At 39.4% G+C, this 17,063-nt stretch overlaps 1 protein-coding gene and 1 long non-coding RNA gene across 5 annotated transcripts in view; one reads left to right on the top strand and one right to left on the bottom strand.

Annotated features, from left to right (window-relative positions):
• The window catches only part of LOC149750203 (uncharacterized), a 149,913-nt gene that overhangs the window by 72,535 nt on the left and 60,315 nt on the right, over positions 1-17,063 (bottom strand). The window lies entirely within an intron of this gene.
• SLC12A1 (solute carrier family 12 member 1) overlaps positions 1-17,063 on the top strand; it is a 91,081-nt gene that overhangs the window by 41,765 nt on the left and 32,253 nt on the right. For both annotated transcript variants that reach the window (XM_089907266.1, XM_089907267.1), the window contains 6 exons: positions 1,127-1,234; positions 1,554-1,677; positions 3,456-3,557; positions 5,517-5,672; positions 9,118-9,217; positions 9,995-10,106. In XM_089907266.1, the coding sequence (XP_089763392.1) occupies positions 1,127-1,234; positions 1,554-1,677; positions 3,456-3,557; positions 5,517-5,672; positions 9,118-9,217; positions 9,995-10,106 (702 nt within the window). The remainder of the gene's footprint in view (positions 1-1,126; positions 1,235-1,553; positions 1,678-3,455; positions 3,558-5,516; positions 5,673-9,117; positions 9,218-9,994; positions 10,107-17,063) is intronic.

Raw genomic sequence — 17,063 nt, 5'->3', positions numbered from 1 at the left:
AGAACATCATGTATAATGAAACTTCTGACTCCCGCAACACATTGGTTATTGACTGTTTCGAATTCAGCAAGGAACAATTCGTGTGGGAGGAAAGGGAGTCATACAGGCATTCATTATGTGGTTACACTCACTGTGGTGGGGAGAGAACAGACAGTTGTATGAATTGCGTCACCAGGGAAAGATTACCACCGCCATTATGCATCTTCCAATCAATTGTGTAAAATTTCCTGGTGGGGAGATGGAGAGAATTTGAGACTTTGATTAGCTAGCACTAGGAATGCATTTCATGCCTGGGCTTCAGCTCAGGAAAAGCCTCTGCTGTGGTCCTGGAGTGTGTGGAGGACAAAGCCAAGAGGGAAATTGTGAGTGGCAGTTGTGGGGAGGTAAGGGAGGGGGAAGGAACAAGGGAAGTTGGGGAAACTGTGGAACTTAAAACATATTAATTTGTCCGAATGATTGGTGAGCAGAGGGAGAAGCAAATTTGTCGTGAAGGCTTCATTCATCTAGTTTAACAACCAACAAAGAGAAATTAACTCAGCTGAAGTCATTATTCCAAAATATAACTTAAATTGATAGAATCTCATATGTCTCAGATCTAAAATTATGTTTAATGAGCACAGAAAAAGCAAAGGTTTGAAAAGCCTCTATGTGCAGGAAGAACAAGAAAGGCTAATGCCTTTAAAAAGGTTGGTAAACAGCTGGGTCCCTCCTCAAACCTTATTAAAATACCACTTTCTGCTGAATAGAATTTCCCATTGTCCAAGAAACAGATGCCCAGAAAGGACAGAGGGGGAAAATGTTGTCAAAATCCTTGAAATCATTTCCCTGTTTATTCTTTACAGTATCTTCTGGATGTATTGTGGTGAGCATTTATTATTTTTATTTAAAAAAACAGAACAAACAATAACAAAGCCATTTCCATTTTGAAAAAAACAATTATTAAGAACTTGAGAATGAAGCAGGGGAAAAAAAATATATGATTAGAAGCAATTAGCTTATTAAAGAGATTCCAAATCACAGAAAGTGGAAAGGGAAGCATCTGCATAAAATTTTGGCTTAAATTTTTTTTTTTTTTTTTTTAACTCTCTGTTGGATGAGTCTCCTTACTTGAACCTCTCTCCTCAAGGTCATGAGCATGGTGTCAGGGTTTGGCCCCCTCATCACTGCTGGCATCTTTTCTGCAACACTCTCCTCAGCCCTGGCCTCCCTCGTCAGCGCACCCAAAGTTTTCCAGGTGACAAAGACACAAGAGCATGTGCTTCTCCCCTCCTTCTGTTGCCACTGAACACGGATCAAGCTGAAATATCCATTCTCACCGGCAATCATTTTCTATCGCTTTCTGAAGCAGTTTAATGTTTGCATCTGGCTCCAACGCTGTGTCTGCCACATAGTCAAGATCAATACAAATAATATAAAGAATGATAAACTGCAGTGTTAACTTGTGCTTCATATTATGTATCACTTCGTCTTTCCCCAAATCTTGTTAGAATCACCCAGGGAAAATGACTGTGCATAGATATAAATGACGAATTTCTCCTCTTCTTTTCCATTAGGCTCTGTGCAAGGACAACATCTACAAAGCCCTGCAGTTCTTTGCAAAGGGATATGGGAAAAACAATGAGCCCCTGAGAGGATACTTTCTCACTTTTGTTATAGCCATGGCGTTCATTCTTATTGGTTTGTAGTTTTCTTGTTCTTACTGAAAGCCAAAGAATTCTGATTACTCATAGGGTTTTCCTTTGAGCTTGAGACATTACCTGTTTTATGTTTAATACCCCATTTGGGAATACTGGAGTCTGTCTAAGAAGGAAATGAGAAATCCTGTGTGTGGAGGGCCTTTGAGGACTTGAGGTGGGCTTTGGACTTTAATCTCTTCTTTGAATCTGAATGTGGGAAATCCATCCAACCAAATGCAACCGAAGCCTTCCTCCAACCCACCCAATACTGTCTAATCCCACTGTGTCCCCCAGCTGCCACCTGTCTTTACATCTCCTGACAGCCAGCAGGAGAGTTGAAGTGTCTGCTCTCAAAATGTGGTCTGTTGACCACCTGTGTCAGAATGAAAATCACCTGTGGGTTTGTTAAAGTGCAGATTCGTTAGGCCCAAGGCCAGAGTTAGAATCTCTGGTGACGAGGAATCTGATTCTTACAAGTTCCTGAAGTTCACAGACCACTAAGGTTTGAGAACCACTTACCTCAGCTCTTTCTCCTTAAGCAATAATCTCGGCTCCTTCTCCCTAAGCAATATAGAAACAGCTACACAATCTTGGAGAGGCACATGCGTCATGGTTAGCCTGCACATTCCTCACTCCTCCCTAGGGTGCCACGATTGTGGGTGAGCATATTAGAGGAAAAGAGGCAAAAGGCAAGGACGATGGTAACTATGCATAGACAGCAGTGGTGCCAAACGATGGGGGCTCCGCCTCATCACATAAACTCAGGAAGTGACTCTCTGTATCTATACATAATCAGTCTTTTGTTTATTTTTTAAAAATCTATGTTTGTTACATTTGTAAAACTTAAGTAAAAAAGTGATGATGTGTAGATATGTTTCAATTGTGTAATTTAAACTTTAAGACTTCAAATTATTGTCCTAGACTGCATTTAAGTGATCAAATAGCCCAAAGTTTTAAAAATCGTATAAATCAAACAATACTCTCAAAGGTCACTCTTTCAGAACGCTGTAAATTAGCTTCGTGGCGCCAGCTTCGTGGCAGCTACTTTTGCCTACTTTCTTGCTGGCATCCGTGTTCTAGAGTCACACCCAGCTGCCACCTACGTTTGCATCACTGAGGTTGATAGCTGTCTGATCTTCAGATGCATGAGAATGTCTCTAAATTATTTTTATATCATACAGTAAACAACCCAGCTAGGATTCAAACATATTGGACATTTAGATACTGAGGTAAAACTTTTTTTGGCAAACCTTGAGAGGTAGAATTCTCTAGAGATGTAGAAAAGTACAAATGACTAACAAAAATTCTGAAAGTCAGAGAGAGCAAGCTGGGTATATGCAGAGATGTATCCAATTAGATGGTTCTGGTGCACCGGTATTTAACTAACCTGTCACCCTACGGAGCCTTTTGATTGTATACAAAGCAGATAAAGAACACTATGTTTGGTACCTCTGAAATAGCTACAGGGGAGTTTGTCATCTGCCTGGTCTCCAAATACTCTATCCACTTCCACTCCAATCTTCTGTAGGTAGAGGTCTTGATTGTCTATATTTTTTGATTGGTGAGTTTTCTCGTTTCTTACTTTATAGAAACCCTGGCTGAAAATATATTTGTAAATGAGTGCAGTCCCAAAGAAAAATCACTAGCTTCTTAAACTTTGACAGATGCTAGCTATGCTTTCAATTTCCAAATAAAGTCAGGCTTCCAGGCTATAACAGCTGTTCAGCCCCTGATCTCATCACTCATATGGACACATACTCAATTCTGCTTCGTTCACAGCGGAACTGAATACCATTGCTCCCATCATCTCCAACTTTTTCCTGGCCTCATATGCACTTATTAATTTCTCCTGCTTTCATGCCTCTTATGCCAAATCTCCAGGTAAGCTGACTTTTCAAAACTAAAATAAACCTGAGCAAACAGTTTGTCTCAATAAAATGAAATAAGTCAGTGAAAAGTGCCTGATCTGTGTTTATATGTTTCCTTATATCCTAGTGGGTGGTGTAATTCACTTTATTTTGGTAAGTTGGGGGATGACTTCTGAAACAGAAAAAGAATCATTTGAGCAATGGCCTTTTTGACCAACCATAAAGTCAATTTTCTCCTGCAGCAATAAATTATTCATTGCAAGAGAAACCACATTTATTTCAGCAATAGAAAAACACCACTATTTATTTCCAGGGTGAAAGTGACCACAGAAGTGGAATGAATGTATATATTTGCAACTTCCTTACTATCAATTTGTTTCCTGCCCATGGTGCAGAAGAGAAGGATGAGTAGTTCCCACAATTACCTGCTGAGGGCAGTCAGTGGAGATTCACACCGAAGCTGGTGACATCCCTGCACTCCTCACACTGGTGTTTAAAGTGGTGCAAAATTTCACACCAAAGAACCTTCCCCTATCTTTCTCACCCCTCACCTCTTCTTTGCTTCCACCGGCCAGTTAGAAGAAATTCTCATTTTCTTCTGCCTTTCCACCAGAATAGAGACTTGTCTTTATCAACCCTCAGAAAGTTCTTCACTACAAGGACTTTTATCAAGGATATAAACACATCTTCACTTTATTAGGGTCTACCAGGAACTCAAACCTCCTTTGGAAAACCTGCTGCAAATATGACAAAGTATAGATGGAAGGAGAGCCTCATCCACTCAAGGCCACTAGGCTCCAGAAGATAACTGAAGAATTTTTGTTTCTGTTTTGTTGCCTTGTCTTAAATAGAGAGCAAAAGGTTCTGGTCAGTGAATACAGCAGATCATAGAAATGTGTGCTGCCATACCATGTTGTGTTCATTTTTAAAAAACAAAGTGAAGTAACTGAGGTTGGCAGGGGTAAGAGTGGAAAGGAAGGAGGAAAAGAGTAAGAGAGAAAAAGAGGAATAGAAAAGCACAGAAACATACACACACACACACACACACACACACACACACACACACACACACACACACACAGAGTCAGACTGAGAAAAATAAAGGCATTTCCAGTGATGTTCTTGAAGTGCTATTTCCATCTTGTGGCCAATTTGGAAATTGCTCTTGAAGACGGAAAGTTCTGTTGTGTTTTGGCAACTCCAAATTTAAAATATGCTTTACCCATAGACCAAATGTGCCGTTCAAATCGGAGCTTCTTTATCCTGACCATACTGTCTCCCAGCTTCTTTCATTTCAGGGAACTAATAGAACACGGAAACCCTCATGCATATATGAATGGTGAGAAATATTTTCTTTGCAAAATGCATGATAAATTAATGCATCAGGTTTAAGAAGCCATTACAGAAAAATTTCTCCCTCTTTTGCCATAGATTATTATTTCTGAAAGGGCAGGCACGATCCTCTTAGAGTAAAAGCAGAGCTAGCACGAAGTCAGTGGATTGACTTTTGATGACTGCTCTGCCTTCCCCATGGGAACAATAAGCCTATTGTCTTAACCTTCTCTTTCTTGAGCCACCAAGGTGTTCACCCCCCAAGCACCCCCCCCACCCCACTACTCCCCACTCTTTCCATCTCTCCTGCCTCCTTTCAACTCTTGACGGCATAGATATCAGATGCTTAGGGATTCGTTGTTTGGGAAGACATCCTGGCATGCAGGAAGTGCGGAGGGGTTATGACTGACACATTTTCTACATTTCACAGCTTTCTTATTTGGTGTAATTACACCTTCATAGGCCAGGGACCAAGATCACAGAAAGCAAATAATAGAGTTAGGAACTTGACCTAAAAGTTCTGATTTTTATGCTAGGAAAGAACACATGTTACCTACAGTCTAATAATACACAGTGGTATGATGGTGATAGTGTGGAAGGTTTTCTTGGGCACATAGATTTTTTTTTTTTTTAATTTCAGGATGGAGACCTGCATACGGTATTTACAACATGTGGGTATCTCTTTTTGGAGCTATTCTGTGCTGTGCAGTCATGTTTGTCATCAACTGGTGGGCAGCTGTCATCACCTATGTCATTGAGTTCTTCCTCTATATCTATGTGACTTACAAGAAGCCAGGTAAGATAAGATGGATTTGTATTGCAGGGGGTTTCCTAAGAACTCTCTAACTATCCATTCACTCAACAGATGTTTATTTGGCAGCCTCTATGTGTCTAGGTGTGCCATGTGTATGGTGGATATTAATAATATAATGTAATATGATACAATAGTTAAGCTCGTTGAGCACCTTAAATGTACTCATTTAATCCTCACAATAGTGCTGTATATTAGGTACTATTAGTTCCATTTTACAGATGAAGAAACTGGAGTTCAAAGAGATGACCACTCGCTGAGGTAACCGTCAGGATGGGATGGAGCTGATATTTTAACTAGAGCGTGTATGATACCAAGCCCCACAAGCTGTCCACTGTATCACCTTCTAAAGTCCTGATAAACGAGATATAGTCCCTGTCCTCAAGAAGCACAGTGTTACACATAAGCACTTAACTATACTACAATATAGCAAGCACCGTGAGAGTGACATGAACAAGTTACTGAGAAAAGGAGAAGAAATGACTAAGTGTGAGTAGAGATGTACAAGAAAACCTCCCTGGGCTTCCCCGGTGGTGCAGCGGTTAAGAATCCGCCTGCCAATGCAGGTGACACGGGTTCCAGCCCTGGTCCGGGAAGATCCCACAGGCCGTGGAGCAACTAAGCCCGTATACTACAACTACTGAGCCTACACTCTAGAGCCCACGAGCCACAACTACTGAGCCCGTGACCCACAACTAGGAGCCCCGAGCACCTAGAGCCCGTGCTCCGCAACAAGAGAAGCCACCACAATGAGAAGCCTGCGCACTGCAACAAAGAGCAGCCCCCGCTCGCCACAACTAGAGAAAGCCCACGTGCAGCAACGAAGACCCAACATAGCCAAAAAAAAAAAAAAAGAAAGAAAATAAATTTATAAAAGAAAAGAAAACTTCCCTGGTTCATGGCTTTTGTTCCCAGGGTCAAGCACTCAGTAGGTACTTATAAATATTTGTTGAATGAACACATAAGCTACTTTAAAAAAAAAAAAAAGGCAAGAGACTAGGATTGGTTAATCAGATAGAGCCAGGGAAGGTTATTCTAGGCAGAAGAAAAAGTGTGAGTGAAGTTAGGAAGCATGCAAGTATGTGGCGTATTTAGGAAGCCCCAAGGCCTTTAGCACGATGGAGTCCTTGGGTGCTGAGGAGAAGGGGCCTGAAGGTGAGCCTGGAAGGGTAGGTTGGGCCAGATGAACAAGCTTAAGTGTCGTGCTAAAGAATCTGGAGCAGCAAGAAGCTGCCACAGATCATTCAGTTGTATCTGAACTTTGGATGTTACCTCTAGAACCAGTGAGAAGGATGGATTGAAGCTGGGAGAGGCTAGAGATTAAGGAGTGCAGTACTCAGAGGTCCAGTCTCAGGGGCCAGACAGGCCCTGAGCCATCCTCACACTCACCTTACCATTACTCCACAAGTAAGATAGAGAAGGTAGTAACTACTTTGGAGGGTGTGCTTTTGTTGCTTTTCTTTATCACTTTATCCATTTTTAACATCAGGTATAATTTACGTATGGTAATATTAACCCCCTTTAGATGTACAGTCTGTAAGTTGTAACAAACTTACCCAGTCTTGTAACCAACACCACAATCAAGACAGAGGACATTTCCGTCATCGCTAAAAGATTCTGTGCAATCTCTTCCCCCCAACTTAGCCCCTGGCAACAACTTTTCTGATTTCTGTTCCTATAGCTTTGTCTTTTCCAGAGTATTATGCAGAACCATATAAAATAGTGTGTAGCCTTTGTGTATGCTTTCTTTCACTTAACATGAGGTTTTTAGATTCATCCATGTTGTTGCAGGTAAAAGTAGTTTGTTCCTTTTTGTTGTTGAGCAGTATTCCATTGTATGACTATATCTCAAATTTTTAAAAAATGAATTCACCTTTGATGGACCTTTGGGTTGTTTCCAGCTCGGGGTGATTATATCTAAAACTGCTATAAACACACAGGGCTTTATGTGGGCATATGTTTTCATTTCTCTAGGAGTGGGATTTATGATTATATAATAAGTGTACACATAACTTTGTAAGAAACTGCCAAACTGTTTTCCAAAGTAGCAGTATCATTTTCCATTCCTAACAGCAGTGAATGGAAGTCCTAGTTGCTCTGCATCCTTGGCAGCACTTATTAATGTCAGTTGATTTTTTTAAAAAAACATTCTAATTGGTGTGGTTTGGTCTGCATTTTCCCGATGACTAATGATGTCAAACATCTTATTTGCCATCCACATATCTTCTTTTGTCAAGCGTCTGTTTAAATCTTTTGCCCATTTTTTGAGTTGTTTGTTTTCTTATTATTCAGTTGTAAGACCTCTTTATATATTCTAGATGCAAATCCTTTAGCAGTACATGTTTTGCAAATGTTTTCTGCAGGTCTGTGGCTTGTTTTTTCATTTTCCTTACAGTTTTTTTTGAAGAGCAGACATTCTTAATACTTATAAAGTCTAATTTATCATGTTTTTCTTTTATGGTTGGGCTTTTTGCTTCTAATCTATCTTTCCCTAATCCAAGGTTACAAACTTCTTCTGAAAGTTTTAACGCTTTAAATTTTTAGTTTATGTCTCAACCATTTTGAGTTAATTTTTGTATATGATGTGAGGAATGGCTCAAGGCTGATTTTTTTGCATATAAATATCCAATTGATTAATATGGTTTTTAAAAGAATGAAATAACCTAAGGTATGCTAAATGCCCAGTGCATAGTCAACACAATCAATATTAATCTTCTTTATCTCCAGATAATTATATCTCATCATTTTCCTGGCTATTCTGAGCAAGACTGGGGAGATGGCTCTGTCTGCCATCTGGGATGAATCTGTACATTCCCATCAGGGACTTCTTATAAAATTTAGAGGATCCATCTAATATTTAATTTTTTAAATTTAAGTCAGGACATGGCAGTGCTTACCTCCCTTATTATGAAGATTAGGTCCTAAAAAATCAAATTAAAATGCTTGCTAAAGACTGACCCTCTTCATGGACATCTGGAAGTAAGAATTCCCAAGCTATTCAGTTTTATTATTCAAATATAAAGATTGCTGCACACTGTCTATGTATGCAGAAATGCCTCTTTTCTTTTCAGTTTAAGAATTTGTGAAGACCTCTTGAATTTATTCAGGGGCTGACCATTTTCCCAAATCTATCTGCCTGCAATGTAGTTATAACACAGCCTACCCCACCAAGTAAGGTTTCTTAGGCTGCAGCTCTAAAGTCTGATCCTTAGCTGGAAAGAGAGGTCTCACTTCTAAGAATTCACAATGTGTTCATGGAAGGACACACTGCTCTTTCTAGGAAATACTACATTATGTTTTCTCTTATTTGGGCGTTCGTCACTGCTGACATAGCCAAGGAAAATCATAGAAGGGAATGGCTTACAAAAATATTCACAGTATACAGAGGGAAGGTGGGTGCTTTTATGCCAGATTTCTCCTTCGTCCACAGATGTGAACTGGGGCTCCTCCACGCAGGCTCTTTCCTACGTGAGTGCTTTAGACAATGCTCTGGAACTAACTACAGTGGAAGACCATGTGAAAAATTTCAGGTAAAACTGGCTTCTCAGGCATCCTGGTGTCATTTCACATTAGAAGTAGCTTTCCTCTATGGGAGACCAATGCACTAGTCACACGCTTTATGGATATATTCTAAGATAGGCAGTCTTACAGAACTGCCACATTTTCATGACAGTACCTCCTATGAATGAGTGCTTCTTTTCTTCTACTCTGAGCTGTGCCCACCCCCAGCTATAATCTCTCATAGTGCTGGCTGTCATCTTCCATGAACAGATAGAGAGGGGATCTCAGTGACATGATTTCAGAGAGATGTCCCCAAATCCCTACACACATTAATCATTGTTGCTGTCTCCATTCAGCTTACGGCTTTGTGGCTTACTGAATTCCCTTAGGAGAAGTTACACTCTAAGTTCTTCATTAGTTATATCTTATTTTGAATGGAACCTCAAACCACAAGCTTTGAAAGGAGGGTGAAGGAAAATAACATGAAAATACTGGTTGGAGAAGGACTGGTTGTATTGGGGATTTGGGATAGGGTATTGTCCAGAGGAAAAAGGCAGGGGGAACCCAAGACTACCTTTTCCTTACTTTACATTTTTACTGTCACTAACTAAACTAAGAATACAAAGATGGCAAGATTCGCAGGAAGTCATGATGATTCAAGACTTCTAGTGAGAAACCCAAGAAACAGGAGAGCAGGTGTCCCATTTTGCCAAGGCTTCTGTACCAGCCCATTCCATTGGGGTGGTTCTGGGCTCACAGGCTTCTTGCCATGGCCAGTTCTCACATCTTCTCTTCTCCACTTCCAGGCCCCAGTGCATTGTCTTAACAGGGGGACCCATGACAAGACCTGCTCTCTTGGATATAACTCACGCCTTCACCAAGAACAGTGGCCTTTGCATCTGCTGTGAAGTCTTTGTGGTAAGAGCCACTTCATCCCCTGAAGGTGCTTTTTCCTCCCTGCTCACTTGTGTTCTTTTACATGAGCCTAACACATACACACAGTGATAGGAGAATGGCAAGGCAGTTTGGACAAGGACGCTTTTCCTTGATTCATATAGCAAGGACTAGCAAGGGCCCATGATCCTGAATTTAAATGAGTGGATAAAATGTGTTTCAGATTTCACAAGAGACCAACTAAAAGTGATAAATATTTCTAAATGATGGCCTTTGAGTCAAGAAAAAGAGAATTGGCTCAGAAATAAAATGAAAAGATTTGGGGTGATAACTGTCCCCAGAAATATGAAAGGATAGAATGAGCCAGAGAGCACTATTATATAGATTAACTGATGAGGAGAGAGCCAGACAGAATGGCCTTAAATGAAAGCAAGTAGAATTTAGATTAAATATTTGGGGCTTCCCTGGTGGCGCAGTGGTTGAGAGTCCGCCTGCCGATGCAGGGGACACGGGTTCATGCCCCGGTCCAGGAAGATCGCACATGCCGCGGAGCGGCTGGGCCCGTGAGCCATGGCCGCTGAGCCTGCGCGTCCGGAGCCTGTGCTCCGCAGCGGGAGAGGCCACAACAGTGAGAGGCCCGCGTACCGCAAAAAAAAAAAAAAAAAAAAAAAAAAAAAAAAGATTAAATATTTGGATAAACTTGACGACACTACAGATATCTAGGGAGTTAAACCAAGTTTTCCATGCCTTAGATAAATATTCAGAGCTGAATGAGTTCCTTTTTTGTTCAGGAAGTATGTGGTAGACTAATGATAACTTATTCATGGTTTTCCCAGGAGGTATTCAAAGTAGATGCTAGACATTTAACCATAATTATTGACCAATCATCAATCTATAAAGTGAGGAGAAAGCATTAAAATTATAACAAAATAATAAGTCTAAATTCTCCAAACCAGCTACTTCTACTTGTATTCGCACAGTGTGCTCTCACGTGCTCTCTCTCTGTGTGTATGTCTCCCTGTTTCTCTCTCTCTCTCATGCTCACATACCACTCAAAATCCTCAACAGTGCCAGTGTATTATTATTGTACTTACCTATTCTTCAAAGTGTTTTCCTACAGTTTTTCTTATTTCAATCTACATAACAGTCTAGTGAGGCAGAGAGGAAAAGAAGCCCTGTTCTCACTATACTGATTAGAAAAGCGAGATTCAGGAAAATTAAATTATGCACAGGGTCACATGACAAGAAAGTGACAGAGCCAGCATATCGGTCCAAGTCAACCAATTGTGCTCTGTGTTACAGCATGAGGAGAAAGCCTTAGCAGACTTGTATCCCTGAGGGTGCTGTTAGAATCAGATACCACTCCCTAAACTTCCAATACTTGCCAGGGAATAGGGCTGTCAGGAGGCTACGTAACCCTGGGGCCAGACGACTGTGCAATGATGCAGGGGTTAATTCACCACATGTCATCATGACCAGCACTTAAACATCTTTTTACACTTGGCAATACTCTAAATGCAATATGAAGCAAGATGGTCATATTCTCTTTCCTCTAAGTGCTTATGTGATAGTAACTCAAACAATATAACTCAATGTAATAATCCCGTAGGCGGTAGAGGGAATCCTACTGACTACATAAGATTGACAGGTTAAGTAATGACCAACAGTGACTCCAGAGGATTTTTAAAAATCTTATCAAGCACCCTTCTCTTATCTTTGGTGCCCTGGATTAATGGATTTCATTTTGGCCAATAAAATACAGGAGCCAGTTTTGATGGAATAAGCAGTTTGGGGGGTTTTTCTTCTCTAGCAATTTAGAGAAAACTTAGTTTAGCAGGCAATAAAATATCTTTAGGACAGGAGAAATGAACTTGGAGTATAAACAGTCATATATTAGCAAGGGAGAAAAGGTCTTTTTATAGAGATGAGATATTACTTTAAATTAACCCTTTGCTGCTTTAACTGTAATAAAAAACAGTATGATTCTGGAATATCATTTCATGTGAAATAGGTACTTAGGTCTGTATCTCTAATGGCCCTGGTTGTTGGACATGTATATTGGACCACTTTATACATCACTGTGCTGGTCCCTCTGAGTAAGGCCCAAGAGCCTTGCTCCCAGGTGCTGAGGTTCTCTTGGGGACAGAAAATAGTTACTGTATCAGTTAATGACTTTCCAGTAGACTTTCCTCTACTCTCTGTGAGCTCCTGGGGCTGCAGATGCTGTCAGCATTTTTCAACTCCATGCTCAGTTGTCAATCATCTTTGCAAAGAAACAGATGGAAGGGGATGTAGTGGAAGTTGACCTACCATTAAATTTTTTTTCCCAAAAGCATAGTGGTTGGTGGTTAGGCCAACCTTGTGGCAAAGGTTAAACGGTAACAATGATGTTGAGAGATAACAATTTAATTTTTAACTCTAGGAAGCTCATGCTTATGGACTTTTGAGACACACAGTCAAGTTCTGAATCACTGTTTTGCCACCTATTAGCTGTGAGTCCCTTGGGCCCATAATTTATTCTCCCTATGCCTCAGTTTTCTCAGGTATAAAATGGGCATAATAATAATGATGATGATGATATGATGATAGCACCTACGTTTGTTACAGAGTTGTGAGAAATCTGTAAGATAAGCTTTCTAGTAGTCAGCTCAGTGTCTGTCAAATAGTAAATGCTCAATTAATTTTAGTTGCTACTGTTGATAGTTATTATTATGGTATATTTTCGATATACCACGGTTAACATTTTCATTCTGAAAATATATCCCCTTCAACAGAAACCTAAAACACCCTCTCTTAGAGAAACCAGGTCAAAACTTTGGATCTTGGACTCTTAGGTATCCAATGGCTTGATCAGGACAGAATAGTGAGATACGCACTCCCACCCAAATAATCACCGGACAGCAGGCTCTGTGCTCCATCCCTCTGGTGAACTCCAGTTACGTGAAGTGCTGACATGAAGTGCCATACACTACAAGGAAGAAGCAAGACTCAGAGCTCACTGGCATTTCGATGCTGGTGGGTAGACAGAAAACATATGCCCCCAGCTGCCATTTCCTGCAAAAAGGCATTTTTAAAGGACTAGACATTGTAGCCCTGGAAGCTGCTGAAGTTGAAATTAAGAATTATTCTTTTGCTGGGCCCCAAGCCCGCACTGTAGCCTTCCAACTATTCAACTAACTCTTACACTCACCCATCAGAGCCTCTTCCTACCTCTTGCCTTACTCTACTAAGCCTAAAGATTTCAAATGAGGGACCCCTCATCAGGGCAAATTGGGGGATACTTTTTAAGGAATCCAGCTTGGTAACTTAAAATAATGTCTATTCTTCTCCTGTAAATTACCTTATAATAAGTCAGTGATACACTTATATCCCAGAAGCCTTTATAGTCAACACATAATTTTCTTTTTCTTGTGTGCCTCACTCCTCTCACCATATGAAGACTACGAATAGGATTCCACCTTCTAGCACCCCTTCGCATTTCTGAGTATAGCCAAGTTCAGTGGGTTCAGCAACAGGCGAATATTAAGTCAAGGGTTGTGATCTCCACCAATTCTACCCTGTGTACCATGGCTTAAAAAACACTGTCTTTCTTTGTCAGTTAGTTTCCTCACTTATTCATAGTAGCTGGAGAGATAATAAAACCAATCATTGCAGATTACTTAGTTTGGACTTATGTACCCTTAATTCTTTGGGTACACTACATTCAGTTCTAAAAATATTACACTGTCAGCTCATCAAGTGAAAAGGCATCGTGCTTCAGCAGTCACTCACTCATATACTTCTCAGTTTTGCATTTAAAGGAAGGTTTTGTTTTTTTTTTTAATTAAAACAAATATACTTTAAAGGCGGAAAGGTGGCCCAATTGATCTGGGATTTAAAATGCCAATCAGATAAAGTCGTTATTGCCAGAAAATGCAACACTTACTTCTTTTCTAAATTTTGTCTTAAAACTGCAAAAGGCTTTCATGTTTACAGTGGCATGTTTTATTAAGTACATTGTGTTGTGTTGGCTGAAAAATAAAGATTTGTTTTTTAGATTGCTTCTATTTTTTATTTTGAAGCGTTAAGAAAAATATTAGATTGAATCATGTGAAATTTACATTTTTGGATGTCAAAAGCTGTTGAATATTGGCAATTTCATATGACGAAACTATAGTCAATAAAACAACACCCATATTCTACTTCTCCTAATTAACAACAGTTAGCATTTTTCTTAGATGTTTCCACTCACTTTTTAAATGAAATAAACCACTGCACATCAAGCTAAAGTCCCCTTTATAGCTGCTCAGCCCCAGGGATCTGTCTCCAAAGGCAATGTTATCTGAGTTTGACTGATTTTCTTCTAGTCATTTCACCTATGTGTACCAAGATGTAGATCTATTTTGATTAATGTTTTCCTACTCATTAATATTCTTTAAACCTTGATTGTCCTGAATAACTTTTGAAAAACTATTCAATAACCTTGAATAACCTTTGACCAGCTTCCTCATATAGATCCCCTTTTAACAAGATATCATCCTGTTACCCTTTCTCTCTCTCTCTCTCTTTTTTTTTGTTGGAAAATTTACAAAATATCTTAATAAAACCTAAAACTCTCTTTGAATTTGGAGAATCTCTTAAGAAAATTAGAAAATTCAGGTAAGACAACCAACTTTTAACTCTACGGCTTATGGAGGGCAGTTCAAGCATAGATAACCCAGGGAAAATAAAAATTTTCATTTTTTTTTCTATTGTCATCCTTCTTTTAATCTCAACTTTCACCTCCATCTAGAAGAAAATGCTTTTTTTAGATGAATTTATTCTCTTATAGTCATTAAGTCTCTGTCATGATGTTAACAAAATAATGACATGACAAAACATGGGAAGAATGAGGTGACCTATGACTGGGCACTAGGATGCATGGTGAGATAAAATATGCGCCAAATCAGAAAAGGAAAAATTTTTTTTCCCACAGTTCCAGCCAGAGAGGCAAGGAAAGCAAAGACAGAGCAATAAGACTCTTAACGTTTTAAAATATAAGAGTTGGAAGGAACACTGCATTTGGCCCAAATTCCTCTATTTGATCCCAATAATATTGGAAATCCTTTGCAAATTCTTTTTCATAATATTCATTTATTTGAAGTAGTGTCACGTCAGTTTCTTCTCCAGACTAAATAATTAGAATTCCTTTACCCCTTTCTCAATCGATGTCAAAGTTATAATACATACAAAAGTTTTAGAGCTTCTTTGTTCAAATCCTGAATTAATTTATATACTCATATTTTGGATCCTAACTGAGCTAATCTCTATAATATTTTAATTGGGTGGTTAAATTCATTTTTGTGACTATGACGTATTTGAATGTTCAATAATTATATTCCAGCGTGTCTTCCCTTTCTGTTAGTTTGCTTTTTCCATACTACATTTGTATTGTAGCCTTGCCTCACATTAATAAGTGTGCTACAAGGATATTATAATTGCTTTTAGCCAAGAGAGATTCTACGTGAAATATTTTTATGACGTCTCAATATGGCAAATTTAGGCATTAAAGTAAATCTCTCTGTCACAATTAATGTTTAATTTGGATTTTTGTAATACTAATAGATATATATTAGACTATATTTATTGAAATAAATGCCAGTTTCCCCAGGGGTTCAAAGTCATTGTGGTACAACTCAATATACTCATAGTCTGATACCTTTCCTAGCTGTTGGTTATTCTTCTATGTCATGGTTGTTGTTACCATTCAGCTTCGTTGAATAAAATATTTCTTCTTTCCTTTGCAGTTGATAGTGTCTAGGATGACCAAGAAGGACTAGTGGTTGAAATGCATTGACAGTTAGAACCCTGAGCAAAATTTGATCTATAATGACATGTTTCCTCAGGCTAGGTCTTCTGGTTTAATAACTATCCTTCCTATGACTTTACCTTCTCCATCTTCATTGGAGATTCTTATTTTTTAACTGTAATGTAAGTTATCCAAACTGTTTCGATATGTTGGTAAGTTCTAGAAAATATTCTGGTAAAAATAAGTACAAAAGGGCTTCCCTGGTGGCGCAGTGCTTGAGAGTCCACCTGCCGATGCAGGGGACACAGGTTCGTGCCCCGGTCCGGGAAGATCCCACATGACACGGAGCGGCTGGGCCCGTGAGCCATGGCCGCTGAGCCTGCGCGTCCGGAGCACAAAAAAGAATCTGACCCAATTTAAACAAAATGTTAAAATGGAAGTGACCCCAGAGAATACTAGTGTTGTATAATAGACATATAATATGTGCCACAAGTGTAATTAAAAATTTTCTAGTAGCCAATTAAAAAAAGTAAAAACAGGTAAATGCAATGCATCCAGATTATTATCATTTCAATATACAATCAGTATAAAAGTATTAATGAGATATTTCACATTCTTTTTTTCATACTAAGGCTTCAAAGTCCAGTGTATGTTTTACATTTCTAGTACCTCTCTGTATGGACTAGCCACATTTCAAATGCTCAATATCAACATGTGCATAAGGGCTAATCATACTGGACAGTGATGGCCTAGATAATTTTCTTATTGTTATAAATGTAGAGCCCACATTGAGAGAAAACAAATGGCATACCCAGGGTATCAGCTAGACAGTGCCAAGAGCCAGATCTAAACCCTACCCTCCAGCTCCCAGTTGAGCACTCTTTCAGCTCTGTTGTAGAACAGACACAGTGGTGGAATAAGGTCTGGGACTTCAACAAGATTGTGAAAACTCTTTTATTATAATAAAAATCAACTTTGGATGAGCACTTACTATATTCCAGACATCATACTAGGTAGTTTATCATGACTGCTTGAGATGACCTTGCAGGATAGCTATTTGATCCCTGTTTCCGGAATAACTTATCAAAGCTCAGACATCATTAACTACCTCCAAAGTGGCCAAACTTAGAAGCCAGTTCTGTCTGACCACAGAACCTGATATCTTTTTCATACACACCACGCCCTTTCTCTCCAGTCCAAGACCCTCTAAGACT

The sequence above is a fragment of the Delphinapterus leucas genome, chromosome 2, assembly GCF_059928025.1.
Source record: "Delphinapterus leucas isolate spDelLeu-1000000601 "Yukka" chromosome 2, BTC_Dleu_Yukka2, whole genome shotgun sequence".
In the NCBI taxonomy this organism is placed as follows: Eukaryota; Metazoa; Chordata; class Mammalia; order Artiodactyla; family Monodontidae; genus Delphinapterus; species Delphinapterus leucas.
Note: the sequence above shows the minus strand (reverse complement) of the source record. Positions and strands in the feature narration are given on the sequence as shown.